Source organism: Asterias amurensis, chromosome 18 (assembly GCF_032118995.1).
Source record: "Asterias amurensis chromosome 18, ASM3211899v1".
Classification (NCBI taxonomy): Eukaryota; Metazoa; Echinodermata; class Asteroidea; order Forcipulatida; family Asteriidae; genus Asterias; species Asterias amurensis.
This window is the reverse complement of record NC_092665.1, coordinates 16,462,726-16,490,560: the sequence shown is the minus strand read 5'-3', so window position 1 is coordinate 16,490,560 and position 27,835 is coordinate 16,462,726. Positions and strand designations below refer to the sequence as shown.

Sequence of the window (27,835 nt, the reverse complement as noted above, 5' to 3'; positions counted from 1 at the left end):
CCCCCCCCCCCCAAAAAAAAAAAAAAAAAATCTCAGACAAGTTGGCCCAAATTGCCCTAATACACAACAGCCGAAGCAATGTCCATGATCATTCAATAGAGAGGCAAGTCACTATACCAATAATCATATTGAAACATCACTGTGAGGCTGGACCCCTATCCCTATAGATTGTCACAGTCCTCTGCGCATTATCTAAATCCCATGTAGTAAACTCCCCCCCCCCCCCATGAAACATAGCTGAAGCCATGTCAATAATTTCCACTCGATGGAGATGCAGAATGCAAATCACCAGACCAAACCCGTCACTGTGAGGCTGGACTCCCATCCCCATAGACTGCCCCAGTCCTCTGAGCATTAAACCATATTCCAGCCAATTCGCTCGCTCCAGACGAGCTGGTGTATCCAGCCGATGATGAGTGGTTACTAATACTTGAACTGCGAGACTTATTCCCACTCTGCGTTTTCTCCCGCCAGACCCTAAAGGCCATGTGTAGTCTTCGATTCAGAAGATCCTTACGTAGACCATTGTTATTGTTGTGTCTACCCTGCTTCTGCCAAGCTTTGAAGGTCTGAAAATCAAAATGATGAGACAAAGATAACAAGTTAGAATCTCAAAACTAGTTAGTTAATTTATTATTTTTATTTATTTCAGTTTTATTAGATAAAAATATTATCATATTTGCAATAAAAGGTACATTAACACGTGTTTAAGGTAACTGGGTAACCCTGACACTCCTGGACCCCACCCGACCATCTTGACAAAAGTAAGAAACGAAAGTTAACTAGTTAAACTCTAAGGATGGAACAGTTAGAATCTCTATAACTGGTTAACTATTTACTAACGATTTAACAGATGTTGAAACTGCATTATTGGGAATAAAGAGTTTTAGTCTTGGTTTTACCCTTACATCGATGTGTGTAAGAACTGTGTACCGGTACTCAGTCCTCCAAAGTTTTATTTACTAATGTTAAAACAATAAACATGTATTTATTAAATATTTTCTTTTATACAATATTGAGTCCGTATGAAAAAACCAAAAACAAAACCCAAACACGTTGATGGAAAGTACAAAATGAAAAGACATTAAGTTGGATATAATCTTCCAGTGAAGGGAACATTAACTCAAAAGACAAAGACAAGAGACAAAGTGTTGGTAAGGGTTGAGCAAATTTAATAGACTGGTCCCTACCTGTTCCTTCATTTGCTTCTCAGTGTGTTTCTGTAGTGTTTTAGCCATGAGAGTCTGGATCATATGTCGTCTCCATATGGCCCAGGTCCTCTGCATTGACCAGTAGATATTCTGTGTAACAAAAAAGGAAATGTAAAGACAGAAGGCTCATCAGAAACAAAATAACTTAATTGGTAGTTTTCAAAGATCAGTATTCAAAATTTATTTAGAGAAATAATTCCATCCAAGAAAGGTATGAATAAATTAACGCATATCTTGAGAAATTAGCTTCAATAAAAAAGAATTACACTGACAAAAGAAGAAAAGATTTCTGAGAAGGGCAAGAGGTTCTTTAAGATACTCACAAGTTGTGTTGCAATCTCCTCCATCTTAGACCCATTCTTCCAGATCTGGGCATACTTCTTGGCAAGTCGGTTGTCATGTTTCTTCCGGAGCCTGCCCACCCTTGCCTCAGTGAGCCACAATCCCAGAACAGTCTTACTATATGGAGAAAGATAACAAGGATCAGAGGTCAAATTCTGAGATGTGGCCGAGATTTCGGGGATCTCTTGAGAAACTTCGGGGATACTGTCCCCCAGTAGATTCTGTCCACCAACATGGCGAACCATTTACAAACTTCTTCTGATAGCACCCTCTTTTGAATCATCTTCCTCCAGCCCATGTTAATGAGGGATAAAATCTCCATGGAACAGATTTCCCTGGGACACCCCTCCCTGGCTTTGAATAACGCTGATAACTGAAATCAAGACAAATCTACGTTTTTTAAACGTAATCACAGATTAATGTCCTTACCTTAGCCATGAATTATAGTGTTCCTCTGCCACTTCTCCCATATCCTCCTCAAACTGTCTCTCAAGCACTTTCTCTCTCACCCTCATCCGCCACATGGCCCACCCCTGTTTCAACAATGCACCATTCCGGTGCTTTACAGCACGTCTCATGGCAGCCTCTTTCCTCCAGTGGATAAACGCCTCGTTCAAGATGGCTTGGTCTCGACACAAGAGGGCACCCTCTAGGAGCTGTTTCAGTTGCTTTGTACGTTGGAAGTGTTCCTTCCAGACGCGTGTCGCCATCTGCAGTTTCAGTGCAGCTGATTTTTTCTCCACAGTTTCTTTGAGTCTTCGCAGAGCGAGCCTCCGTCTAACAACAACAGCCCACTCCTTCATGACCCTGAAATAGAAGTAAAAAAAAGGAGCATTATAGTGGTCTGAAGCGGCAGGAATTTGGGATAAAAATGAAGTAATTTTGTTGTGTCTTTCTAATCATAGCTAACATTTCATTACATCAACTTACTTGGTCTGCAAGACGTGGTCAGCGTGAGTAACTGCCTTGACCTTCTTAAGAGTCTCTGATCGCCACAGAATGAAAGCAGTTTGGACAGAATGTAGACAAAGCTGGGCCTGGACTGAAAGATGGGAAGACTTTTGAGACTTCCTGGCTGTGAAAGGAAGAAGAAATATGCAAAAGATTTGACTAGGACCAAGGTAATGTAGTCATAATTAAGGAGGCTAATCATCCCCACCCCAAATAAAAATTAAATTAAAATATTAAGTTATGCCAATGAGGAGAACATTTGATGTTCGAACAGGAATGCCTCAAATTCAAACAAGATCAACAACCAAACTGTTCCCATCACAAAAGGACAGCAATAAAGTTTACCTTTGCTCCAGTACATCAGTTTCCTGAAGGTAACCATTTTCATCTGGTTCTTTTTAGCATCAGCCATCTCTGTTGCTCGTCTGTTGTTATTGAGAGCTTTCTTCCACTGCATCCACGCCTAGGGTGAAGAATATTGAAACAGTTATAAACAATGAGATCAATTATCGTCTTCACTTCAGAGGCAATTATAACTGGGAATAATTTCATAAAGACTGCAAGCACAAAAACTTGCCAGAGCACCAAACAGTTACAATAGGTGTGCCCGGTAATATCTTGCTTAACCAAGGAATTTGTTAAGCAGAATTTCCTGCTTAACAGCTTTATGAAATTGGTCCCTGATCTCTCTGTTTTTATAATATTAGCTATATTTCTCAAGAATTGTTAGATTCATTTTTTATTAATCCTCCACCCCTTTTTCCTGGAAGCGCAACATCTAATAAACTTAGTCTCATGCGTATAGAACACTGGGACTCATTGAAGTACGCAAGTTTGTTTCTCTCATGCGTTAAAATTCGTTGAACCAAAAAACCGAGCGAGACTTTGTAGATGACGAAGTACCTGAGATTGTACAACACTATGATGTTGTTTTACAGCATTAGTTTCCATGGTAACATGATGCCACGACTGCACCACATGATGTAGTGTCTCTGCTGCCCTCTGTTGGCTGAGTCCAGTCAGTCTGCGTTCAAGTTCTCTGGAGTGGAGGAAGTCTTTCTGCCATTTTTTGAACATCGACAAAGCCTGAGCAGAAAGAGGGGCGGAGGTTTCCATTCCAATGGTCTTTTTAGTAATTTTGATCCCCGTTTTTTTAAACAATTTAAAATCTAACCTGGGCTTTAATTCATTGAGCAGCTTTAGCCATAGTTAATGATCTTTTTAGAAATTTTATTGAAGTAAACCAAGCAAGTTCAACAAATTATTTGTCAAAGTATTTGGAAACTTTTGGTTTTGAAAGTAAATTACTTACACATGCGAGACCAAAAGCCCAGTTTCATAGAGCTGCTTAAAACAGCTAAGCAGAAAATAATATGCTTACAAGAGTAAGGTTACCAACCAAAATACTATCTTACATGCACAATTTGTCACTGGTATCTAGTCCATTTTGCTTAGCAGTTGTTAATCAGTATTCCTGCCAAAGCAGCCCTATTGAGTTGATCCCAGACTTAAATTCTTGACAACATACCATTTTCTGACGTTTCTCCTCCTGATAAAGTTTTAGTTTATCTCTTCGTTCCTTCTGAGTTGCAGAATATTTATGCCATGCATCAATACACCTGAAGCAAACAATATTATATTAGTATTATATTACATATATTGATCAAACCAACAGCTGAAGAGCCGCCAATTACAGGAAAGGATAATACACCAAAATATTCATTAATCCTATATAATATGTATTAACATAGTTAACAATAAAAATAGAAACATCTTTGGAAAGAAAACTTAAGCAACCATTACAAATTAAATAAATTACAACTGGGAAAAGAAATAAATAAGCATGCACGACTGTAAAAAATATATTGTAAATCTATTTTAAATATCTTTTAAATACATCATATATGACAGACTCAGAGGTTGACAGAATCCTTTGGCTAATGTTTAACCATTGTGTTAAGAATGTGCTTTACCACATTCATTTCAGTTCAATTTAATTCGATTAAATCCAAATCAATTCAGGTCAGTTCAATTTAATTCACTATATTATCCAAAAAAAGATTCCAGTTCGACATATACATTAATAAGTTATTTACCAAAATGTACCAAAATTACAATATGTAAAATGTTTCCATTTCAGTACAAAAAATACATCAATAAACAATACTTCTCTATATCAGAGGAATTATACAACAAACTATAGAAAGAAAGAAAAAAAAAAGCTAAGGTACATACAAAATAAGACAATATTATTTCATACATTTCTGCTAATGAAACCAAGGATGCCTAATAAGTAAATTTAATTTTTGTAGTTAACAAGCCCGAGGAATCCTGTAAAAAAGGGGGCTTGCTATGTGAACTAGAAACACCAGGGTTAACCCTTACTCTTCAACGATAAGCATTCTGGTTTCCATTACATGAACAAACAATCATAGTACATTCAGCCATTCGAAGGACAAAGCAAATTATGGTATCTTGCTCAAGGACACAAGTGCCACAACTGGGACTTGAACCCACACTCCTAAAAACACCCACCTTCCAAGTATCACTGTACTCCAATAAGCTGAAGCCTTCCTCTGCTGTTGCCATGACGACCTCCAACTATTGAATGCCTGCCTCTGTCTCATCCTATCTTGTTGGGCAAGGTAGGAGGCCACTGATTGGTCCAAATGTTTGGATCTTTGTGTTAGTTTCCTCCAATGCTGGGCAATTTTTAGTAGACTCGATCTTGACGACCTCTGTTTGACAAAGCTAGATTTCCAGTCTTGGAAAGTCTGCAAATTGTATGAGGAAGACAAAACCAAGTCGTTATTAATCATTGAAGAAAATTTCAAAATCTATTATAACAAGAAACAACCTTGTTTTAACTTTTGAAAGAAAATATATATAAATATTCATTATTATTATTATTATTATTATAATTCATTATTATTCTACAATTTTATTCTCCCTTACTCGTTTTAGCAAGCTCCTCTCTCTGAACTTGTCACTGCGACACTGCTGCACAGATTTCCTCCAATCCTGAAACGCTTCTTTAACACGTTTCTCCTTCAGTGAAGCCTGCATCTGCTGAGCAAGCTGATTGGCCTGATATGCCTGGTACCATGCCCGCATGGCGACCTCCTTGATACGAGCTTCATTCTTACTCTTAGTAATAGATTCAGCAAGATGGAGGTTGCGTTGCTGGATGGTATGCTGGCGCCATGCTCGCATACACCTGGGGTTAGAGACACAATGTCATTGAAGAAGGAATTAACAGAGTGAGAGTTGTTGCTGACAAAACAAGGATCCAAACTGTAGAGGGCATGTTGAAATAATTTGGTAACCCCTTGTGGTTATAGATTTCACAGAGTTTTGAGGAACAGTGTCCTCAGCACTAGATTAAGTCGTTCAAAGGACAGGACTTCTTATTCTGTGATTTTCTTTAATAATTCCCGACTTATTACCTGGCTCCCAAATTTCGATGGAAGATCTGTTTCATCTGTTGTGATGTTCTCGTCTGTCTCTTCCAGTCTTCCCAAGTCTCCCGTATCAAAGTCTCCTCCCTCTCCTGCAGCATCTTCTCTACTTCAGCCTCCCGATGTTGCTTGGTAAAGATGTACTCTCTCCACTTGGTCATGATCTCAAGAAGACGAGACGCCACTGCCCGACGATGGAACTCCCTCGCTGTGTGGAGTTTAAGTTGCTGTGACTGCCAGTGATGCAAGACCTTTTGATAGGAGAGAAGGCAACACTGACTATAACATAATCCTTCTAAGAGATTGTGTCTCAAGTTAAACCAGGAATTCAGTCAACCAAATACCATAAAAACTGATGATTTGACTCAATAGATTTGAAACTATGCATGGTGGAAGAATAACTAAGACAGGTTTGTGGTAACACCATGTTAAAATCTCTTTTGGGCAGCAGTTATTTTTTTATCTACTCTGAAATTGTGCAGCTCTTGTCCTCATTCCATTTGAAAAAATAAAATGAAAGTAAAATGGCTAACCAGGTGTTTGACTCTACGGATCCTGAATACATGAAGCTTCTGTACTCTCTCTGCTTTCTCTGTACTCCATGATGCCCAAGACATTAAACACCTGTTAATAATATAAATAATAAAGACTCGTAATGTGCAAACATCCACCCTGCTGGGTGTTCAAGGCGCAGTAGTTAGTATAAAAATACATCACAAATTGCCAAATAATAATTCTAAGGATTTACAATGTGCTAAGGGTTTACAAGGTGCTACAATGTTAGGGTTTACAATGTGCTACGTTGTAAGGGTTCCAGTCTAACCTTTTAGCAACCACTCGATTACGGTGTGCCGTGACCTCTAAGATCTGCCAGGTGCGCTTCTGCCACATTGAAAAGCAAATACGCAGACTCCGTTTCCCAATCTGTTGACGCAAGTCTTTAGTACGACCTTCTAGGTTCACTGTCTGCTTGACGTGGCCTTTCCAGTTGTGGACGATGCAAAGAACTGCCTTGTGTTTCTTGTACTGTATGATCAAAGGGTCAAGATGTTATAATAGGGGTAGGTAGACTATGCAAGTCTAGCATGCAAGATGCCATACAGGGGGTAGACTGTGTAAGTCTAACACAAGTCAGACACGAAAAAACAACTTGAACGAAGACTTTAATTTTCTATAAAATCAACTCTTAAAAAACAAGTCTTGAAAATAAAAATTACCATACCAAAATGTTATAAAAGTCATATCAACTTTTAAAGAATACAAATAATGGCTAACATTGTTTATTTATGGATTGGTGCTTGTGTATGAAGTAAATATTTCTTACATAAAAAGCTGTGCACATATTATTCTAACAGGGGAATAGTTAATGGTGCGTTTTAATTGCTTGTATAAACTGGAACAACAGGAGCAACAGGAAAGGCAGTTTGGAGCGATTTGAAGACTAAAGAGTTAACAGAAAAACAAGTGACTGAGGTATACATGTACCTTCCTCTTCCAGATGTTATAGGCTTGGCTTAGTCTCTTAGTATAAGACACCTCCTTGGCCTTGGCTTTGTTCTTCTCAGACTGTTTGCTCTTTCGATGATACTGTATCCAAGCTTGAAGATGCTCTACCTTGGTCTTTGACTCCTGATAAAAAAGTGTTTATTAATTTGTTTTCAAAGAAATTACAGATGTCTTATTGCGTGTAAAAACCATAAAGCTTTGTTACTTCATGTATATGTTAGGTCATATACATATGTAAAGTGTGCATATTGGTCTTTGACAACAACAATAGTTGATTGTGTGCAAGACTACCAGAGCAGTATATCGGGGAGTTGTTACAGCTTGCGATTAGAAGCCATTTTATGTGAGAAAAAAACCATCTCTGGAGACTACAGCCATGTCCAAACTGGCGACTTCGGCTACAGCTACGGCTAGATCAGCGGGTCTGCCAGTGTTGAAGAGTAGGCAGACACCAGCCATCTAGCCATAGCTACAGCTGAAGTCACCGTTTCGGACACCAATCCCTGACTTTGTTCTTACCCAATGGTTCGTAGCTGCCTTCTCAACGTAACATCTTCTCTGCCAAGTAAACAAGACTCGACGGAGTCTCGTCTGATGGAACATATCATGAGCCTGGTCGGCGAGCTCTCGTAGATTGTGACGGTAGCGAGTGTAGTCAAGCCATTGATTGAAGGCTATACTTGCTGGCCACAGCCGCCAGTGGAGGATGATGGATCTCAAGTAGGTCTGCTCCAGAATGAATAAATGTTGATAGTCAGAAAGTAGAAACTTACAAACTAGAAAAATAGTGTTAGCTGTTGCAAACTGCTTACATGTACCAAAAGGACCCAAGGTATAAAATAAAATAAAAATAGTTACACTGAAGTAGGCACGATAACAACTAGCAAGACATTTTTTATAATCTGTCCCGACAAAAGAAAAGTTTGGAACAGAAAATGTGTGATTTGGCCAAAAATATACAATAATCATTTAAAATTTGACCCCAGTTCCCTGGCAAAAAAAGAGAGAGTTTTATTTTCGTATCGTAAGAATTTGTTAAACCACTCACCCTCTGATCAATGAGTGGAGCAAAAAGAGCAGCACCTTCTGAGAAGACACTCGGAGCATAATCAGACGCCGTCGCCGACTGACACAAGTCATGCTCTAACAATTCACTGCTCTGAATGCTCTCCGGTAAGCTGCTACAATCAGAGATAGATGAGCGTCGGCTCTCTGGGTGATCCTCCATTGGGGAGAGTCTCTCTGAGAGAGCCTGGAAATGGGAACTTGGAGGCGATTGGGACTTGGATAAGGGGCTGAAGGAGGGTCTTGGTGACATGGTTCTTGGTGTGAGTGAGAGTGGCGATGAGGTAGATTGGGAAGCTGTTTGGGCGGTGGGATGGATGAAGGCTTTAGGTTGCATCATGTTGAATGGGATGGGTATCCGACGAGAACGAGTAGGGGTTTGATACCCTGAAGCGTCAGGGCTCAGTGGAGGAGGGGAGTCGAACTGACTGTGACGTCTTGACAAGGATTTCTGCTTCTCTGTTGATTGGTATTCCTGGCTTTCATCCATGGATGTCAACATTGGATTCTCAGTCTGGGACTTCCTATGGATGTTCCTGAGGTGGTTAAGAACCGTCTGAGACGACAGAAGACCTTGATCAACGCTGGATCTACGGGTCGGACCCAACATACCAAGAGGCCGCTTCACCGAGGAAAATATTGTAGGTGTTTGTTCAGCATGCGTCTTCATGAGCATTGTTTGGTCTAAACTTGCACGCCGCTTCGAAAAGGACATCCGCTTGTTGGTCACTGGAGAGAGAGATCCAATGTTACTCTGTGGTGGGGCTTCTAGTCTACTAGAGGCATGCGGGAGTTGTAGTTTCTTATTTTGCTGAGACATCCCCTTCAATCTGGAACTTCTCAACTGTACTGGTAGTTCTTCTGGATACACGTCTTCATCAGAAGAATCTGTAAGGCCATGCCTTCCAGCAGAAACATCTTGAAGCTCACGGAACCTGTCAGAATGAAGCGGCGCTTCCTGGATGCTTGATCCAAGATATTTGTCAGAGTGGATGCTACTCTGATCTCGGAGACCTCTAGCCGGCAACTGCGGAAACTCCGGTTCACTGCTCTGACCCCCTTGTCTCATGAGAAGCTCGTTTCCATAGAAGCCGCTGTCTGACGTTGAGAAGACTGCCGGTAGACCCTGAGATCCTCCACTACTACTACTCTGAGAGATACTCTGAGAGAGGTTTAGATTGACAGCTGAAGGAGACAACTTGGGACTGCTGACGTCATTTGGGAATCCTACACCCATGACCTCGTAAGCTTGGTTGAATCTCTGTGTAAGTTGTAGGTAGGATGACCTAGTATCAGTGTGCCAGGCCTGGAAGACACGATGTAGGAGATGAACCTGCCGCTCATCAAGAAAATCCCTGATGAAGAAAGAAAAACAATCAAGGTTTTTAAGGTTTGAATTGTGGGTGTTTAACCCTAGCTGATTGTGTATTGATATGGCCGAATTATAGATCCACCATTTGTATATAACATGTTTGCATTCATTATAAGCTCTGGGGTCGATTTCACACAGAGATAGGACTAGTCCTAACTTAGGACTAGTCCTAGGGGATATTAAAAACGTATGGCTAGTCCTAAGTTAGGACGAGTTAGGGTCTTAACCCGAGATAAGACTAGTCTTAACTCATTGTGAAATCCACTCCTGGTGTTTCTGATCAGCAGAGTGTGTGTTCGAGTCCAGGTCATGACACTTGTGTCCTAGAGCAGGACATGTAACCATTATTGCTGCGTCCTTCGGATGGGATATAAAGCAGAAGATCCTGCGTGTTGTGTGATGCATGTAACAGAACCCAGTACTCATACCAAAAATAGAAGGGGTCCACCCTAGTATTCCCTACCTGAGAATATTGTGGACTAGCAACTGCCTCCTCCAGCTCTCATAAGCTTGCTTTACTGTTCTAGTTGAGTGTGAATCTCTGCACCTCGATACCAGACTGCTTTCAGTTTCCCTCTGTTGATGGGAATTCTCGGCCCAAACTCTGAAGTAGTGCATCATCAGAAGAGTTTCCCTAGCCTAGAAGAAAAAGAAAAAGTTACCTCCTTTTTATTATTTACAATTTTAACGAAACAAAAACAGAAACAAGCAGTTGATAGCCAACCTTTTGATAACTTCTACAGTTATCCTCAGTGCTATAAACGTAGATTAAAGAGCCTGATACATTTAATTTGGAGAAAAAACATAAACATTTTTCATTTACAAGGCAGACTCCAAAAAGTCTGAATTCAAATAAAGTCTAACATTTTCTCATGCCTACATTTCTCTGCCATGTATTTACTTTCCTTTCCTCTTATTGTAAACTTACCCTGTCACCATCCTCCATTTCCCGGTCCAAAGCTCGTCCCTCACTAGTCCCCCTCCAGGATTCAAACACCCCCCTCACCAAGGCATCTCGCTGGCCCTGCTGGAAACCCTTCAAGTTGGCTGTACGTTGAACGACATCCCTCCAGCCAGAGAATGTTCTCTCTAGCTTGGAAATGAGAAGAGCTTTCCTAACGGAGCGGACTTTCTTCTTCGCTTCGGTCTGCTCTCTGGATAAATCAAAGACTCAAGTTTAAAGTAATATCTCATTTCTCAGTCACACTAGACAGTTTATTGTCATGTTCTAAAGGGTCTGAATACTTTTTGTAGAACATAAAATGCAATGTCCACAGATTGAAGATTATGATAGTAGAAAACTTCCCTTAAAATATAACTAACTGAGGTGCTGTACTTTTTGAGAAAAAAAGTTAAAAAAAAATTCTGTCTTCTTTGGATATTAATCAATTATTGTATGAGGGATTCTCATTCCCTCTGTCACTTTGTTTAGGTAAGCAATTCCTCTCTTACCTCCAGTGGATAAATGCATCATCCACAGTGTTCTCCAAACGTAACTTCTTTAATTTCTCGCATCTTTTTCGTCGGATAACAACACCTCTCCAGGCATCAAAGAAACTGAATTTGCAAAACAAAACAAAAAACTAAATACAAACAAATGAATCATTTCTCATCAACAAGTTCTCTATTTCGTACTTGTATTCCAACTACAGAATATTCTTCCTACATGGATATAAACTCTCCATACTTTTTCACGAATATCTCAAAAAACGCTACAATCTTTTGAAATAAAATGTTCACAGGTTAGTTTCAATGTATAAATAAACACTTATAAGGCATTAAAACAAGCAAACAGTTGCCTTTAACACAAAATAAGTTTTTGTTTCAATAGCTTTACAGAAGGTAGTTACAAGGCACAACCAACGTTCCTGATTTGAAATTTTGAAATCCTACCCAGCAAGTTGTTTGAAAGTCTTCCTCTCTAATAACGGAGCGATAGTTTTAGATTCCCTCACTAGGAGTCGCCATGACAACACAAGCCTCAGCAACCGATTCCTGAGAAGGGTTTGTTGAGCTGACAGCGCCCTCTTGCGGTTACGCACAGCAAGGCGAAACTCATGCGACCACTTCTTCCATGCATCTGTAGTTTACAAAAAAAAACAGATTAATAGTTTGGGCAGCGTCTATGCAATCAAGTTAAATGACTCATTCAAAAATCAGATAAACCTCCCACTATCCATTCGAAATTGTAACTCTTTGCCAATTTAAACAAAAAGTCTTAATACTTATCTGTATCAAAAAATGTTCTCACCTCGTTCAATATGCATTTGATGGACCGGCTGAAACTGTGCTAACTTCCTCTCCATTCGTTGAAACCGCACCCTTTCCATCCAGCATCTGACAGCTTTCTTGACACACCCCATGGACCACGCCTTGTGGGCTTCCTCCCTAGCCTGACGCTCTCGTAGTCTTGATGTCCATGTATGAAGAGCTTTCTGCTTGGACACAACATGGCTGCTGTGAATCAGAGCTGTCATACTGTCCCTGAAATGGAGAATTCATTCATAAAACTTGATTATCAATTATACAGAGATGTAAACAACTTAACTATGAGCCCAAAGCGCGAAAGCTTGCGAGCGCAAAGCGTGAAAGCTTAGAGCGCGAAAGCTTCAGAGAGCCTGCTAATATACATTAATCTTTGGTTTTGAAAGCCATACTCTGCAATCTGGGGTGTTCCATATGGTTTTATCTTTATTTTCTTATGAATTTGATCTTTAGTTAAGAATAAAAAATAAAACAAATTAATGACTTTTTTTGGGGGGGGGGCTAAAAACAGTCTCTAACTATATCAGAGTGCTTTCCACAGGTTTCATGAATGGGTTTTCGGAAAGTCACAAAAAACTGGTAGTCTTTGCAAAAAACTGTGATCATGTGACACTGATCCTAAAGAGCCTGCACTGCCTGCAAGTAGATTCGCAAACAGCACTCTGCATGAATGACATCACTTTTGCTCAAAATACTCCAACGTCAGACAATTCTGCATCAGCGAGCCAGACCAACAACCTGCTTACCGTAGATCGCGTTCTCTGATGATATGATTCCTCCATGCCCTGAAGATCATCTTAAGATACGAGTGCCTCAAGATAAGACCAGCCTTAGTCGCTGCATCCTTCTGTCTCCTAGCAACCAACCTCCATCTGTTGAAATGGTGTTGCTTAGCAACCTTACGGGCCTGGGAGTCCATAATCTGACGATAAAGTTGTTTCCTCTGCATACGGAGCGTCCATAACTCCCAGACGTATCTAGAGAAATAATCGTTGAGTGAGGATCTATCAAACACAATGAAGGATGCGATTTCCAGTGCGCCGATTTCTTTTGTAACACCCCTTACAAGAATTCCACCTTTTGATTGGTGGTGACCATCAGTTCCTGAGATGTTGTCGGCTGAAGACAACCTCTCGCTCAACTACTACTACATATTTTCACTGGAAACAAAACAAATTAATCTTGACCCTTACCGTAGTCGTACGATGTCCAGCCTCTGCTTCACGCGTACCACAGTCAGTTCTTCCTTCCAGCGCTTGAAGTGAGCCCTCATGAGCCCATAACGTCTCAACTCCAGGGCTTGGCTATGATGCTGGTGTCGTTCGGCTTTGGCGAGGCTCGCACCTCGCAACCAGGTATGCACAACAATAGACAGCAGTTTTTGGCTGAGTTAAGAAAACATTGATTGGAATATCTTTAAAATACAATTATGGATATTTCCAACTGTACAACGCAGTTTATGACGGATATGGGCACAATAGAAGATCCCACTATTTTTATTAAAGCTTTAAATTCTATTTATAGTCCACCTACTTACCTGTAGTGTTCTTTAGCTTGCTGGGTCTGTGCATAGACCATTTTGATCGTACACCAGGCCGTCTTCAGGACCCTCTCCTCACGATGTACTCGGCTCATCTCAATACGATAACCTTTGACCTTGGAGTTAGTGGTGAACATCTTCCAGTAATGGAAGCCTTGATTCAGAAGGCTTACTCTGAAACATAGAGCAAGATGAGAGAAGAAATATTAGGAACTCAAGTTGTATAGTAAAGGTTTGCAATAACAACATGTAATGATAATCTCTAAATGAGTTGGGGTGGTTCTGAAAAGAACCGTTGGTTTCAACTCAATGTTTCGATCAGTATGCTCTGATTGTCTTCTGATGAGTTGAAACCAACGGTTCTTTTCAAAAACACCCCAACTCATTTAGAGATTTTCATTACATGGTTTTACTGCAAACCTTTACTACATCGTATTTCCACAGTGCAAAGTTTCTAACCCTACTTATGACAAGTTTTATTTTGTAATAAATTTTAAAACGATTTTATTGTAATTTGTGGGCAACTTTTGTTGCAACTTTCTTGTGCGAAATTTTGTAGCCATGGATAATCTTTTCTTGAAAATGACAATCTCTCAAACCCTTCCTTACTTGAAGTGTAGCTTGGCTATTCCCTCTTTCTGGATCATACTGTAGCGATCTTTCCATGTCCGGAACGTCTTAGAAACTGAATGGTGTCTCGTTAGTTTCTCCAGGAGCTGAGCATGCTCAGTTCGTACCTGATGGAGCTCCTTCCACTGTGGTTAAACAAAAAAAGGTGTTGGTGAGAAAACAGAATCACAGTTGGTCATCACTAAAAACATCACAAAGGTAATTTTTCACAAAAATTATTTTAGAGGATTGTTTGGTTCTCAAATCTTTGGAGCAAACTTATACATTTTCTCATACATTGTAACTCAAACCTAACACAATTCCAACAACAGTTAACACAAGCACCCAATATACTCACGATGCTAAAATGATGTGCCAGCGTTTTCGCAACGTGTTTCTTTCCAGCGCCCTCTATCTCCAGTCTGCTCTTCATCGCAGACCATCGGAGGCTTCGTAGCCCTTTACGCAGCAGATGTTTCTGCCTGAGCTGGTCTGCTGCCCTCTTATGAGATGGAGGGGCTTGCTTCCAGGCATTGAGGCTTCTCCAGAGTAGATTGGTTCGGTGGTGATGTACAGCTCTGACAGGAAGAGGAATTTGGGACATCATTGCATGGAATGAGATTGGGGGAAAGTGAAAATTTATGGAAAATGTCTTGCTGGTCTGAGTCCCTCTTATTACAGACCCCAAAAGTCTCTCAGAATTTACAAGAATTTCATACTAGGAACCCGGAGCAATAAATAGGAGACCAGAAAGTACTTAGCTAATTACATGCCATAATAACAGTCAGCTAAAACAAGATCAATTTGAAGTTTATGGGCAGATCACAATGTCTGCTCAGTGCTTTCTAAGTCCAATAGAAAAATATCCAAAAATATCCATCTTAGCCGGGAATCGAACCAAGAACCTTTCATACTACGAATCGGTTGATTAATTAAGTCACAGAATTAAGTACATTCTAGAACTTTTAGAGGGAAGACTTCTGTAAATCGGAGGATAAAGGTAGTTATCCTCTAAAAATTAGAGGATTAAGTTAATCTGTGATGATCTCACCTGTCCCATTGCTCTTCAGTCTCTGCTTGGTGCGCTTTCATCAATCGAACATTACGATGCCATCGTCTGAACCAGTATAACTGAAAATAAAACAAATACTAATCAATCATTATTTCATACCAATGATATTTTAAAATGAAAATTGAAAAAAAAATTTAGGTGGCAAAAGAACAAATCACCAGAGCCTGTGGACTCCAGGTGAGCGTGCCAGTTGGCAGAGTGCCGGCACATTACTGCGAAGGTCATGGGTTCAAGTCCTTCTCGAGTCAAGTATTTCTTAATAAGAGTTAAAATTAAAGTTTACCTGAGTGACAAGATGTTCATGGGTCTCTGGTGGGGCTTAGGGTTAGGGTTATGGTTATGGCTTAAGGGTTTTGGTTACGGTAAGGGTTATGGTTCAACCCAAGTTTACCTGAGTGACGAGATGTTCATGGGTCTCTGGTGGGGCACTGTGGAGAATGTCCAGAATCTTGAAGGCCCAGAGGATAGAGAACGTTCTTCTTGGACTACGACTGCTGGATAGTGACAGGGTACTGCTATGGCTGGACGAAAAGAGACAACATCAGGACCAGTTTTATAAATGTTTTTATCAACAGACTGAACCTTTAGGTTATAGGAAAATTTACACTTTCTTCCTCAGTCTTGCCTTCTCCATATCTTTTAAAATCACTTTTTTGTTGTGTAATTTTTATGAGCTTGTGGAGAGAAATAAAATATTAATACAAAAAATTAGGTCTATAGTGCATATTGTATGGATAACATTAGATTGGTTTTGCATATTTTGGAGCTTCTAGCAAAATGAAGTTTATTGATCGAGAGTGTCTCAGAAATAATTGTTTGGCAAAATGAAACAAAATGTTTGCGGCCAACATGATGCAAGAACAAGGTCAAAGGTTAGCTTACCTCTTAGATGCGGCTTCCATAGGGACATTCCTTTGCTTAGGGACCCCCTTAGACTTAACTATCTGCGGAACCTTAGTTGGGTGGCGTGTCTGCAAAGAAAAGATACTCAACATATCATCACTGCTATATGAGAAAAACAATATATATGCTACATGGACTTACTAGATGGTTCAGACAATGCTTTTTCATATTAAACTTTAACTTACCAGAACAAAGGCAATGTACAAAGAAAAACAAGCATGCTTACATTTTTGGTTTTTTGAAGCATCTTGTCAGCAATTTTGTCCTGTATCAAATTTCTACTCTGGTCTCTCGCAGGCAAAAACCGACTCTCATTGTTTGGGACACTTTTGGCAACCCTTGTAGCATATTCTGTAGATGCTGATCTATGTGTTGCATGGGTAGTAGTTGCTGAACCAATACGGACCTTTCTGCTGTTCACTCTGGACTGGTCAGATGACAAATCCACTTCATTTTCCACATTTTTCCTGAAGTGCTTCGGGGAGATACTCAGGGCAAGATCTTCATATTTCAGAGTGGTACCTGGACTTCCTGGATAGGAATGTCGCAGGGGAGATAATTTGGTGTCAGAGGTGGGATCACTAACTTTGGTGTCCCTTTTGGGAAGAGGGTAAAAAAGCTGAGCTTTTGCTGATGGCCCTTCTCTAGAGTTTCTGAGACCAAGTAATGGTAAATTTGACTGCAATCCATATTGTAGTAAAAATGCATCTGTTGTTCCTTCCTGATGAGTCAGAAACACTTTAGACTGCATTTGGTTTGAGAGAGCAGCATCAATAAGTTTCCCATCTGTGAATATATCACTTGGATTGATTGGCAGCTGAAGCGGGGAAGTTGATCTGTTATGAAACTTAACGGGTGATTTTACCACACTTCGGTTGTCTGATATATCCTTCTTAGCACTAGGTCTTTTCTTATCCTTGTTAGTCCTCCATGATGTTGGGGCCTTTGTCACACCATTGAGCTTCTCCTCAGAGTCTACTACTGAATCTACTCCATGTCCAAGATGAAGCTTTCTCCGCCTAACATCCTTGGAATTGGATGCAAGAGTTTGTTGGTTTTTTCTTCGAGAAGGAATCCTGTTGGCATCATCAAGGTTGTTGTTGTTCCAGTTTTTGGACAGACCTCTTATCTCATGGACATCCTTGACCTCTTCACTTTCATCCTTTTCTTTGCCATCTTCCTTGTCAGGGTCATCATCATCCATTGACCTCATCGTTGACCCGCTCTCTTTTTGAAACCTCTTGTTTTCTTTAACTGGAGTACATCTTGTGTACAGACCCTCCCTAGGTTTCAAATGAATAAAATCATCAGCCTCAGACAGTCTATAAAGGTCTGCATCATCTAGTTTATCTAATACTCGAAGATCAACATCGGCAACATCAGCCGAGTCAGAGAGACTAGAACTGCTACTTTGATGAGGATAAACAAAACTGTCATCTGATGGACTTGGATAAACACCAGTTGACCTTAAGGTTGAGGTAGAAAACGGCAAGTTGTGATTCCGATTTTTCCCTGATGAGTTCTTTGCATAATGTGACATTGGTTTGTTTTTATCAGAGACAAGGCTGTGTTTGCTAAGATGATGTGAATCTGATCTTTGTGAGAAAAGTTCACTCTGAGATGAGGAGTTGACTTCCCAGGAGTGATTGTCCGGGTTAGTTACATGACTGTACAAGCTCGCTCTACCATCATCAGAGAAGGTACTTCCAGAACCACTTCCCAACCACCTGTTGTCGACAGGATGGTCTCTTTGGCTCCCTGACATTGTATCCAAACTCCGGCCAATAAAATGTTTGTCGTCAAAACTGTTGGTCCTTTTTGAGTACAGCTCGTCTTCTTGTTGGCTTTGATGGGAAGACATTGACCTTGACTGAAGGCCGTCATCTGGGTGGCAGTTAGAATCCTGTCGAAAGACTGAATAGGGATGTCCTTCGTAATCTGAATCAAATCTTTTCTGGTTCAGGGGGCAGCCAAGTTGATTGTGGAATGACGGCAGCGAGTAGACGTGACTATCCCATGGTGGTATAGGGCTCTGTATGACCAGCTCTTCCACACGATGCACTATTCAAGAAAGAAAAAATACCAAGAGAGTAAAACAAACAGTCAAAAGAACTGATCAGAGTTAGGTGAATTGACTTTCAATCCACGCTCCGTTTGCTTAAGTCCAAACCAGGGCAGCGTCATGGCAACGCTAGACTCATCTACGGGGCAAAGTCCAGTAAATAATAAAGTGCGTCCATTTGCTAAACACTTGACGTATTCACGGCGTTGTCTGTTAGTGTCAACAAGCAACCTTTGTGTATTATCTACAGAGCCTGAATCAGGGTGTGCTGGCAAGCGTTATGTTGGACGAATTCCAGATTATTAATAACGCAAGCCAAGGGTTGATGATTGACTCAGAGAATGTCTGAATTGGGTGACAAATGCTTTTGAATTAGTCTATCATGCATTGTGGCGACTACAGCAAACTCCACATTACGCCGAACCTTTTCAGATGTTTATCAACACTTTAAGATTACAAATTACTGGCAATTACTGGGGTGAATACACCACCATGAACTTAAAGACTTAATGTGTACACACGATGCGATCATCTTTATACTGTAAGGATAACAATAAACAAGCTTGATAGGTGATTTCATCAAGTGGTTTTCTAGGTCTCCAAAATTATGAACACGTAACTTTAAAGTTCACTCCAATATTTGAGTATGAGCTGACCCCAGCAGTACCCCCCCTCCTGCATACACTCCCACAATACTATTGTTTATGTAAGACCAACAGGGACTCAAAACTGCCTCTTGTCACCGGGCATGCTGGTAGCTCTAATAATAATGGCATTCTCTGCAAACAGGCAGAATATGTATCGTAACACACACTCTTTATTCCTGATGCAAATTAAAGGCAGTGGACACTATTGGTAATTACTCAAAATAATTATTAGAATAAAACCTTAATTGGTAACTAGTAATGGGGAGAGGTTGATAGTATAAAACATTGTGAGAAACGGCTCCCTCTGAAGTGCCATAGTTTTCGAGAAAGAAGTAATTTTCCACGAATTTGATTTCGAGACCTCAGATTAAAAACTTGAGGTCTCGAAATCAACCATCTAAACGCACACAACTTCGTGTGACATGGGTGTTTTTCTTTCATTATTATCTCGCAAGTTCGATGACCGATTGAGCACAAGTTTTCACAGGTTTGTTATTTTATGCGTATGTTGAGATATACCTAGAACATAAATATTCTATTAAATTGATGCGATGCCAGCTGCTAAATATAGGACTGGAACTCACTACCTCTAGCTACTGGGCAAGCTTGATGGTCTAGTGGTAACACATCTACTCTAGAATGACAAAAGTTTTGGGTTCAAATCCCACCAAGTAATAAGCTTGTGACTTGTGGAAGTACAGAGTACAAAGTGCTCAGGGACAGGAAAAAACACAGTTCAAGAGAGATTAATTTCCAAAATGTTCTACTTCTAGGCTGTAAAAGGTTTTCCCCAATATCACAAAGGAAGCTTCGTTGTCAAACACAAAATGTTATCCAAAGTTAGTTTTAGGTCAAGATAACAAGTTAATTTGTCATACTGTTTGACATTAATAGACCTAGAACATAAATTAATGAGTACTTTGCACTGTCTGATCGTGCTATACAATAAGATCAAAGTGGATTTATTTCAAAGCAGAAACATTGGCCTTTTCACCATGTTTACACAGCGAAAAATCTTGGTGTCGGACACGAATCTGACAGTTGCAAATTTCATTGCCCTTTTCACTCTACAATTTTTCAATCTGGCAGTTACCTGCATAGAGTCTAAGGTTCTCCCCAAGATATTCCAAACTGAGGGATATTCTGGGCTAAAACTTGTTCTGTTTGGCGGAATCGCTCTGAATTGAAACAAGGTCTTCTGAATGTTTTCTACTTGGTGTTTATCTTTGTTGTTTTAGAAAGCCCTACTGAGCAGTCTAAAGCATTCTAAATGATTATCTTGATGCTTTTTGTGCCTTTTTTTTATCATCTAAATATTCTTTTTATAAATTCACTTTAAAAAGTAAAAGCTGATATTCCCGCAAAATCACTGCAGGATCAATTTATTAACAAATACTTACCAGAAGCGATGTACTGTTCAGGGTGGTATGTTGGTGTCTGCCTAGGGCTGTGTCCGGGGTTGTGTCTGTGTGTCTGTCCAGGGTAGTGTGTGTGTATCTGTCCAGGGTTATGTGACTGTGATTGGTCAACCATATACCCTAGCCTATCATTTTCCATGGTGCTGTTTTGGTCCAGCGAGCTGTCTGATTGGCTAATGATGATGTCAACGATGGCCTGATCGTCTATTGGCCATTTTTCGGGACTCAACACCTGTAAATAAGAGAAAAGCATAGGCCCTAAGTCATCATTGAAGTAAAACACAAATATTTTGTTTTTTAAACTAAAGTTTTCCAATGTTCGATTGAAAATAACTGCGAAAAATATGCGAACAATTTAAAGTTCTCAGGTTTTTTCGCTTGCTAGCAGGTCTGGTCTGCTTCAAAATGTAGTTTAATTTAAAAAAAAAAAAAAAAAAAAAATGGAAACTATGAAACTGTTTTGGAAGTTTGTAGTTTTCCAATATCTAATGTCAACTACAACTACATGTTACTTGTCAAATATTTTCTAATACATTGCTTATGCCCATCTTTGCAATTCAATTCATTGGAAACTGTGGAAGTCTGCCGACAGATTCGGATTATTCTACAAATCAGTTTTTATGAAAGTACATAATATTACAGATATGATAATTTGTTGCGTGATTCAGAATTCAAATATAATATACTTCAATCGATGGAAGAACTGCAAACAATCACAGCACTTGAACTAATTTCCATATGTTGGACTTAATCTATATAAAGGAGAATGTCAACACAGGATCTGTGCCATCAGCTCAGCTGACAGTGAAATATGACCTGTTCACAACCAAAAAGCACATAGCAACAGCGGCACAGATGTGGCTTGGGTGGTCAGATAAAATGTGGTGTAGGACCAGACCAAAATGGGCGGGAGCTTGAATATGAGTTATAAGTTGATTTAGACTGAGCTGTTTTTTGACATTGCCAAGATGTAAAAACATGCCTGGAAGACCGGTACCCCTAATCGCACAGGTTGTCCTACCATAACATGACCAAGAAATCCTCTGGTCTAAGCTGTCTCTCTCTTACACTATGCTTGTCAAGGACAGATAGGCACAACTAATCAAGTCATCAACAAACAAACAACTTTAGAGAAACATTTTCTTTTCTCCATGGCCAAATACTAATGTACTGGAAAACTTCATACAGGTAACTACCCCTCCTCCTTTATAAATCTAGAAGCAGTGAGTCATCTGTCTCAAACACTTTGCTGGATAGAGACAGATGGCTACAACTCATGAACAAACAAATGAAGTCCCAACCATTTTCTTTCCTCCATGGCCAAATACTAATGTACTGGAAACCTTATACATGCCCATCCTCCATCATGTCCTTTATCCGTTTCAAATCTTGAGACATACTGAATGCAGTAAGTGTACGTTATGTGTGCGGATTAGCTTTAAACACACACACCCAAACACAACATATCATGTATGCCTACATTGTAAATCACAAAGTAAAGCTCATTCTGTGTACATTGTTACTACCAGTCAATACTACATCTTGGCACCTTGTGTACGTTGAGTAAGAAACTAGAAAAAGAAACGCTCTGAAGCTTGTTTGTAAAAGAGAGGCTGACTTCTTGATTTCAGATAATTGAATGGAATGAAACAAGTAACCTAAACGAATCAAGTTGTATTTAAAAAAAAAAAATTAAAACTGGAAAAGATAAGAGTGCATACAACAAGAGAATAATTCAGTTTAAGAATGACAACAAATAAACCCAAAACAAAGTATGACAAAAAAAAAGTCACAATTTTTAGACATAAAAAAAAACAACATTAGCTTTTTATATCCAGTGCAAAATATCTTTGAACAAGACTTAGTTAGGATTGATCTGGCAGTTTCAACTTGAGCATTTTTTATTAACACAGCAGCTGCGTTTAAAGATAGGATAATGTTGGGAGAATTTATTAAAAAGATGGGGTAAGGAGGGGGAGGAGGAGGGGTGGGGGATGGGGGAAACAAACCAAAAGCCACCTTAGCCAACAGATTTGGAGGAGGCAGGAGTTTTCAAGGTAAGTGGGTCACTAAGAAACCATTGTTAAGATATCGATTCCCCGCCTTCTTATTCCTTCAGCTTTAATCTGAACCAACACAAGAGTTTCAAACTAATCTCCTTATTTAATTGAATCCACTGATCCTCCCAAATAGTTATTCATCTTTTGGCAGTTGGAAATAAACAGAATATCCTGAAGGGATCCTATCTGTCTCGAGGTCAAATTTCAAGGGGAAAGTGCTTGTGAAATGAAAACTTCTTAGAGAAATACACAACTGGCATTTGATCTTATACATGTACTGGTTAAATTAATGGCTGCATTGGTCTCCTTTGGTTTCAGTCTTTGTTTCTTCTTCAAGTAAAACTAAGTACGCTAAGTTTTTATCTTTAATTGGGTATTCAATTTGTAAAAGAACATATTTTGCATCAAAACATAGTAAATTCATCGGAATGTACAAGGTCTCTTTTCTAAACAGAAGGTGACATAGTTTTCTGGGTGGATTGAGCAAAAACAAAAGTTTGAATCCCACTTAAAGATGGTGGACAAAGGGCACAATAAATCAAAACAGTTTACAACATTTCCCTTCCTACCCTTCCTATGTTCCTACCAAGAGGGCAAACAATATGAAGAGTTTTGATTTACAGTTTGTCTATAAATTACTACAAAGCTGCAAATATGTGAGTTGGTAAGCCTGTGTTACCATGGTGACAGGAAACACCTAGAGTGTCAACCACTACCCTGGGACCTGCATAAATGTCAACTGCCCTTCAGGCAACATTCCTCAGTCACTATTTCAAGGTCTTAGGGATTAGTTAAGGAGGAGGAACACATTGGGTATTGCTAAACACAACAAAAGGCATGGTTCAAAAAGTAACAGTTCCACTAAATAGATGCTAGATTCATAATGATCCATGTGTCAAACCAATTAATTTCTAGAGAATTATTTCAACATTTATTATCTACCATGAATGATTTGTTTTCTTTAAAGAAGAGATGCAACCATTAATGAATGGATGATTTGTTGATTTATTGGGCCTACAAACTTAAAAAGACATCATAGTCTGCAGATGAAAATTGCATCTAAACTAAATTTACAGATTGAGTTAATGAAAAAAAGTAAAACTATAATTATTCAAAATAATTTGTAGAGAAGAACACTTTTATTTGAGGTGTTTCTTTTTTTTATACTGAGAATGTTTCCACCTTTGGGGGAACAGAGTAGAGTAAACACTGAAAAGTTGCACTGAACATGGATTTTCCTTCCTCCATTTTGCAAACAAGCATATTTGAACCATTTGAACATATACTGAAGGGTTTCTTCACGTTTCTGTATTGTTAAACTGAAAAACATAGACCTATAGGAAATGGAATGGAGAACTGAAATTCGTCTTAAACTATTCAAAAACTACAATTGCACAGCTGATAGATCATGAATTTATCTTGTTCACAGCCAAAAGTATCCTAAAACATGCAAGCTTAAACAAGTTATAATCTAAACAAATTTCAACTCGTGGTTGGCTGTATTTGTATAAATTACAACTGAACCGATTCCTATCTACTTTAAATATGTACACAACACAGCGATCAAATATTTCACTACGATAAAACATTCATAGTTACAGCATAATATGTACAGAAAATTAAAACAACTTACCTTGCCTCAAGTCCAAATTACAAACAATATCCTGAGTGCAGAGAAATGCATCCAAAGTATTCAAACAAAAAGCTCATTATCCATTTTTGTAAAACTTGGAAAATGAAAATTCAAATCGAGCACTACCATTGAGATTTACAAAACCAGAAGTGGGTTTTTGAAAATTTCAATCTCACATCAGGTAATAAAAACCGAGTCAACTGTCCACTTGAACTTTATCAAATCTCTCCAGTTAACTTTGAATAAATCCCAGCTGCCGGGTGCTTATCCATTGGCCTGGTAACCATCCTTAGATGATATTTCACGACAGGTGGTGGAAAGGTTGGTGAACAGTACAGATCCAATGGGATGGGATTACAAACTAAGTGTACACAGCTCTCTGCAGACAGGGACAGGGCACGTAGTTGTATTTACTGGGCTGTATTTGTCCATAGAGCTATGTGCAGGACCCACTCTATGATTTTTGTCACAACAGCATCAGTCACTCTCATCAGATGCATGAATGGCCACATGTTCTTTGATGTGATTGGCTGTTACTTATTGGATTGAACCATTTTGTTCTCAGGGGTGAACTGATGAAAATTACTACAACTCAAAGTGTTTCTGCTTATATGACCTTTGGGTGACACCATGAGTTCAACTTGCAGTCTACAAGTTAATGCTTTTGGGGTTGCTAAAATATGTTTATTAACAGATGTCAGTGGCAAGTCTTTGATGGACTTTTCAGTGTAGCTTATGGTGTGCACAAGTTTCTATATCATACATTTAGGCTGATAGGGGCGAGGGGTGATTTTCTGTCGAGTTGGAAAACTGAATGGTCACAGTCACTGTGGGAATTATTATTATTTTTTTTAAATCAAAACCAGATTTGGCAGTAAATGTTGGACTGTTCTACTGAGACATAGGGAGATAAAAGCATTTGGTAGACTTTTTCTAAGAAAAATATTTCAAGAAAGGAACATGATGCTCTCTCGTTGATGCTTCAAGCTACAAAGTAGTCTACTCAACCTATTCTTGCTAGACTCAAATTCCATTACAACAAGTTTACAAACATCTTTTCATGGAGATTGTTTTTGTTCTATTAAAAGGATCTCAGTTAACAAGAATCGACTCCAGCAACGATCTTTTCTGATTGACTTGGAACTACATAAAAGTTGTTTTCATTCACACCTCTTCTAGCTACTACCAGGACACTCTACCCAGAGCAAACAATGGATTCACCGTTCCCAATCCTCAATGTACATTGTGAAGGCATGGAGCAATGCTGAAAAGAGATACGCTGTCTGAGAATAGAGCCAGGAAATCAGAGAAGCTGTTTGTTGATTGTGTTTTTACAACTTAAGTTATTTGATCATGGAAGGAAGATGTACACAGCTTGTTGACTCCCACAGGCCTGACTCGTGGAACCATTGAAGGCATTTACCATTCAGACACATTATTCTAATCTAACCGGTTGCCTCATCTTCACCAACAGAGGGCTCAGTTCCCCAAAATGGCAAGTGATTTATTACACAAATGTAGCAAGTGGCGTCACAAGTGAACATCATGGTGAATAAACAATGTCAGTAAGTCCAAATGTACACAAAGCTTGAAAAAACCTTAGTTCATTGTTACAATAATCTTAGTTGCTTCATTTAGTTTTGGGTCTTAGATTTTAAAAACTCTTGGTCCAGGTAACCCTTAAAAGTTTCCAATACAATTTTCCAATGTTAGTCCTGTGCTCATTTCAAAGTATGTTCCTGTCATCTCTAAGATGAAATTTCAGACCTGATCTAAGGACAAAACAGAAATCTTACCCGTTCAGCCTCTGTGTGTACACTAAGAGCGTCTTCAAGGAATGCAGATTCAACATCAATAGCTGGATGAAACTGGTCAGAACCGGTTCTATCTGGTTCTCTCCAGTCATCTGTCTCTTCACATTCTTGATACTGTGAAGCAGAATTCCCTTTCGGCTTGTTGTGATGATCTTGAAGAACTGGGTTGTACCGGTTTTCTTGGACCGGAGGGTGATGACTCAATCTCCCTCTATCATCACCAATCTCAATCAATCCACTCTGATCTGCCTCGATCCAGTCTGGACCGGTTTCAAGCAGTAGTGATGTCACTGAATGCTCGTCACTGCATAAAGTTTCTTCATTATATCTTCCAGTAGGTAAGTTCCTGCTGTTTTTGACATTATCCTGAAATCTCCCCAACGTCTCTCGATTTCTTCCCAAAATTGGTCTGTTCAAGTCATTAAGTGGCCATAGTCTGTTCATCACATTATCCTGGACTGAAGTCTGTTTTCCTAGCGCCCTCTTGCTGGCTCCTTTTACATTCAGACAATCAGTTGATCGCGATTGATACAAAACATTGTCTTGTAGAACAGCATCAAGTTTTCTTGAGTGTTCATTGACAGGTCCGTTCATAAAACTGTTTGTTTTGTTTGATGTAATCCAGACTGAATCTTCATTGTGGCGATGGATCAACGTTTTTTCAGTGACATCTTGTAGATGGTGTACAGTCCTGATTTTAGTCTCTTGGCCATGTTGGACGATTTTGTTATCCAGCCTATTCCTATCATCAACAAAATGCTGTAAACAAACATTTTCTTGAGGTTTGAGAATTCTCTTTGGAGGAGAACTCTGAACTCTGTTGAAGCTCTTTCCTCCCGGGGCAACGTTCTCCTTGAACAGAGACCGCCTGGTGGACTTCGGATGAAGTCTTGGCTTTGGTTTCACATGTTTGACATTCAGCACTTCTGCTAAATTGCTCTGTCGCAGTTGCGTCATGTTTGTTTGATCGTCAAAATGCCTTATTAACTTTGGTTCACTGAAAATGAGAAAAACAAAAACAATGTAACAAGAGTTGGTGTCACAGTCAAAATATCCACTGCCTTTAGTCTTTATAAATATAAAATACAACAAAACTCAAACCTCAAGAAGAATATGAGACACTGGCGATATTTACTCCATGAGGTTCTTTGTTCCGTTAGAGACCATCGTTTCCATGATAGTGGAATGGACCTCACATACACTAAATACTAAGTATAAGGTCAACATTTTACTGTTTTTATAATGTTTAATGTTAATATTTTTATCCGTCATGTAGTTGACGCTGTTGGATGTTGAATAAAATATAATAAAATTATGATATCTAAGCTTGGGCGATATCGATTTATTTTATTCACGATATATCGCCGACAATATATCACGATATTCGATATAATCGCGATTAATTAAATTTGACATCATCAGTCTTCAAACTCACATTGAAAGTTGTAGAAGAGACAGTCATAGCATAAGAGTGGTGTTCTAATGACCTATTCTTCTGGTTTTACTCCAAACCTATGGGGTGCAAGATGTCTCAGCTAGAAAATACATCCCGATATTGCGATATTTAACCGATATCGCGATATATCGCGATATATCGATATTTCGATTAAAACCAAATCGATCCGATATCGAAATCGTTTCCAAGATAGTATCGCGATATACGATAATATCGTGATATCGCCCAAGCTTAATAATATCCATTAATTTTTTACCCAGCTTCATAATTCTGTTTACCGTAAGCAATGAATCAACGCTTGCGGAAGCAGGGAATTGCGCTTACAATACATCAAGCGTATTTCATGGGAAAACTTTCCCTAAATCCTGCCATCACTTTTTCACAAATTTTTACAAAAAGGAGTTTCTCATTTAGGTAAATTAGATACTATTTTATAAGTACTGAATGAAAA

The 27,835-nt window shown here is 39.3% G+C and overlaps 1 protein-coding gene across 1 annotated transcript; it reads right to left on the bottom strand.

Annotated features, from left to right (window-relative positions):
* Nucleotides 1-18: 18 nt before the first annotated feature.
* LOC139950262 (uncharacterized) lies at nucleotides 19-26,264 on the bottom strand. The gene is made up of 32 exons (XM_071948880.1): nucleotides 25,911-26,264; nucleotides 20,404-20,653; nucleotides 16,521-18,355; nucleotides 16,274-16,362; nucleotides 15,783-15,912; nucleotides 15,371-15,450; nucleotides 14,678-14,897; nucleotides 14,320-14,465; nucleotides 13,708-13,884; nucleotides 13,364-13,555; nucleotides 12,917-13,147; nucleotides 12,157-12,389; nucleotides 11,799-11,985; nucleotides 11,358-11,462; nucleotides 10,834-11,059; nucleotides 10,369-10,544; nucleotides 8,517-9,888; nucleotides 7,988-8,194; nucleotides 7,448-7,591; nucleotides 6,786-6,988; nucleotides 6,496-6,586; nucleotides 5,951-6,213; nucleotides 5,460-5,721; nucleotides 5,040-5,278; nucleotides 4,033-4,123; nucleotides 3,408-3,590; nucleotides 2,850-2,967; nucleotides 2,484-2,628; nucleotides 1,983-2,360; nucleotides 1,535-1,670; nucleotides 1,191-1,301; nucleotides 19-569 (listed from the first exon to the last, which is right to left on the bottom strand). Exons 2-32 carry the CDS (start codon nucleotides 20,558-20,560, stop codon nucleotides 303-305), a joined length of 8,394 nt encoding a protein of 2,797 aa, XP_071804981.1. The 5' UTR covers nucleotides 20,561-20,653; nucleotides 25,911-26,264; the 3' UTR covers nucleotides 19-302.
* Between the last annotated feature and the right edge of the window lie 1,571 nt (nucleotides 26,265-27,835).

What these genes read in the sequence shown, in the direction of transcription:
- LOC139950262 (XM_071948880.1), bottom strand. Translation starts at nt 20,560, where the DNA reads ATGGAAAATGATAGGCTAGGGTATATGGTTGACCAATCACAGTCACAT. An exon ending in ATCAGAGAACGCGATCTACG is followed by an intron (nt 12,390 to 12,916) that starts GTAAGCAGGTTG and finishes TCTCCATTTCAG; the next exon opens with GGACAGTATGACAGCTCTGA. An exon ending in CACTATAATTCATGGCTAAG is followed by an intron (nt 1,671 to 1,982) that starts GTAAGGACATTA and finishes TTCTCCATATAG; the next exon opens with TAAGACTGTTCTGGGATTGT.